Source organism: Mus pahari, chromosome 15 (assembly GCF_900095145.1).
Source record: "Mus pahari chromosome 15, PAHARI_EIJ_v1.1, whole genome shotgun sequence".
Lineage (NCBI taxonomy): Eukaryota > Metazoa > Chordata > Mammalia > Rodentia > Muridae > Mus > Mus pahari.
In genome coordinates this window covers 75409405-75412206 of record NC_034604.1, presented here as the reverse complement: position 1 = coordinate 75412206, position 2802 = coordinate 75409405, and the positions used below count along the sequence as shown (strand labels likewise).

The following is a 2802-nucleotide window of genomic DNA, read 5'->3' as shown; positions in this document are numbered from 1 at the left end:
GTTTGGTGGCTGATGATGGGATGGATTCCCGGATGGAGTAGTCTCTGGATAGTCCATCCTTTCATCTTAGCTCTAAATTTTGTCTCTGTACCTATATCCTTTCATGGGTATTTTGTTCCTTATTCAGCTTGCCTTTTTAAAGTCACAGTTTATACTAATTATATATATGTGCAGCTGTGATGTTAGATGATTTAGTGTTGTTCCTTACATTCTCTACCCATACATCAGCTGTTCTATTTATTAGCTTCTTTTAGGGAATGGGTGATTTTTGTTTTTTGTTTTTTTTCCAATATGTATCAAGGCAGTTGTCCATTTTAAACACAAAGCAATTTGACTTCTTGATGGCAAATTTTAAAATTATTTAAAGTCTTAGACCTATAGAAAAACCTACTTTCCACGTTTTGTCATAAGGTCTTCCAATTTTTTTCTATGTAAACCTGTCAGCATGGCCTTCTGTGTGTCTATGTAAACATGTTGAATATATTAATGGCTTACAGAAGTAGGATCTTTATGCAGTCTTTAGAAACTTCTTTTGATATATTGTCAACATTTGATTTTTTAACCCTGCTAATTAATATTCAGTGACAAGGACCCCATGTAGATTCCAGGACTGATGAAGCCGGTAATGGTTACTGGTCACAAGGGATGGGCTCCTAACACAGAATGTAAAGCATTGGGTTGCTTCATTTTATCAGAAATGTTGAGCTGCAACAGTGTGTCTTATCTTACCAGGCTTCTTAGCAGACAATTTGCCGGCTGATTTATGGTTTTGTTCTGTGAATGTCCTAAAGTTTATTTACTCTATGGGCAGGAATGTACACATTTTATCCCCTCTGAAGACTGAGTTTTACATCATTATGAAGTTTAATTGCATTTCAGAACATTCAGATCTATATTTAAAACCCTTTAGAGCAGTGGGCATTGCTTTCCTCTTGTCTTTCCTACACGAGGAGGATAAGTGGAAAACTGAGCAGCATACTTCTCCTGGCTCAGCAGATGGGGATGCGTCTTGACTGTGTGTGTTCCTTTCGCTTTGCCCTTAGATGGGTTCACAGCTTCCCAGGCTCCTCTCCCAGGGCACATGGACCAGTTTGAAGAACAGGGCACTCCACAGCCGTCCTTTGAGTCAGCAGGACTTCCACAAGGTCAGTTAGTGTGGGTTTCAGTAAGCTTGCAAACCAGCTCACCTGTGCTGGGTTTAGTTTGCAAAGCTTGGGCGTTTCTTTGAGGGCTCTTATAAAATGTATGGTCTAAACCCAGTAATTGCATACATTTAAGATTTTTTTTTGTATGTAATATTTTGTAGTCTCATATTTCCTAAAAAGTGAATTTTGCAGCTATTCTATCCAGGTCCCTGTCCCAGAGAAAGCAATGGGTTAGGATGAAGATCTGGTGAGAGCTGGTGTTGATGGCTGGAGTAAAGCCTGTATCTCAGGGACATGGACAGGCACAGCACCCTACTGCCTGTTAGCAGGGACTCAGAGCTGTTGAAAGAGCACTCTCCTCTTGGTTCCCATGCAGGAACCATGCAGAGGCTGCATGCACACATGTTCTCTGTAGCTTTGCTTGTACCTTTGTGTCACTAACACTTGCTGCAGAGCTCCTGACCTAATTCTTTCAGGTTTCACGGTGACTGACACGTACAGTCAGCAGACTTCCTTCCCACCTGTGCAGCAGCTACAGGACTCTAGCACCCTTGAGTCCCAGGCCTTGTCCACAAGTTTCCACCAGCAAAACTTACTGCAGGTCCCCAGCTCTGATGCCATCAATGTGGTGAGTGTGAGAAGGGCTGGATAGCTCTTTAGCCAGCAGACAACTTTCTGTCTTCTGCTGGAGTAATTCAAAATGCACTTGCTAGAGCAAACCTACATCTGGGACACTCGGTTACTCCATCTGATGCATCATGCGAAAAGCATCGTAGCCATTTTGACTGAGAGCCACCGATGTACTGGGGTGTTATAGCAGAAGCTGGATTTACTGGGGTGTTTTAGAAGAATATTGCTTTTGTTAAAAGGAAAATAAAATTACTGTTGACATATTAAAAACAAATACATGAACTCAGGCATGTTTGTATTCACATATGAATAAAGAATAAATTAACTACTTTTTCTTTGAAAAAAAAAAAAAAAAAAACAAATATTATATAAAACATTGTTTATTTGTTTAAATAATAGGTTTCCTGAAAAATAACATTTTCATTTATAACTAATTTTTATTCCTATAGTCAGGTTAGGGACACTGAAGTGTTTGATGTTTTTTTTTTTCTTTTTGGTTTTTCTTCGAGACAGGGTTTCTCTGTATAGTCCAGGCTATCCTGGAACCCACTTTGTAGACCAGGCTGGTCTCGAATTCAGAAATCCGCCTGCCTCTGCCTCCTGGGTGCTGGGATTTGTTTTTTTCTTTTGAAAGTTTTTAAATACTATAAAAATGACAGACAAATCAATAGGTAAAATTTTTAAAATCTACTGATGTTAATAGTGGGCATGCAAAACTCAGAGTAGTTGCTTTGAGGTGGAAGCCACATAACTCTGAGCAGGTGATGAGACTGGTGTGTAGTGCATGCTGTGTGGTAAGCAGCTCAGCTTTACTGCACAGCCCTCTGGGTAGAACTTTGCCTATGGAGTGCAAGTGATGCAGCAAGATGGATGGATGAGTGGATGGGTGGGTGGGTAGATGGGTGGATGAGAGGATGGTTGGGTGGATGGATGGGTGGACGAATGGGTGGATGGATGGGTGGATGAGTGGGTGGGTGGGTGGGTGAGTGGTTGTAAGGATGGATGGATGGATGGGTGGATGGATGGG

General features: G+C 41.1%; 1 protein-coding gene across 2 annotated transcripts in view; it reads left to right on the top strand.

Annotated features, from left to right (window-relative positions):
* Positions 1-2802, top strand: part of Znf236 (zinc finger protein 236) — a 104978-nt gene that overhangs the window by 63437 nt on the left and 38739 nt on the right. For both annotated transcript variants that reach the window (XM_021214523.2, XM_029546912.1), the window contains exons 15-16: positions 1044-1145; positions 1622-1773. In XM_021214523.2, the coding sequence (XP_021070182.1) occupies positions 1044-1145; positions 1622-1773 (254 nt within the window). The remainder of the gene's footprint in view (positions 1-1043; positions 1146-1621; positions 1774-2802) is intronic.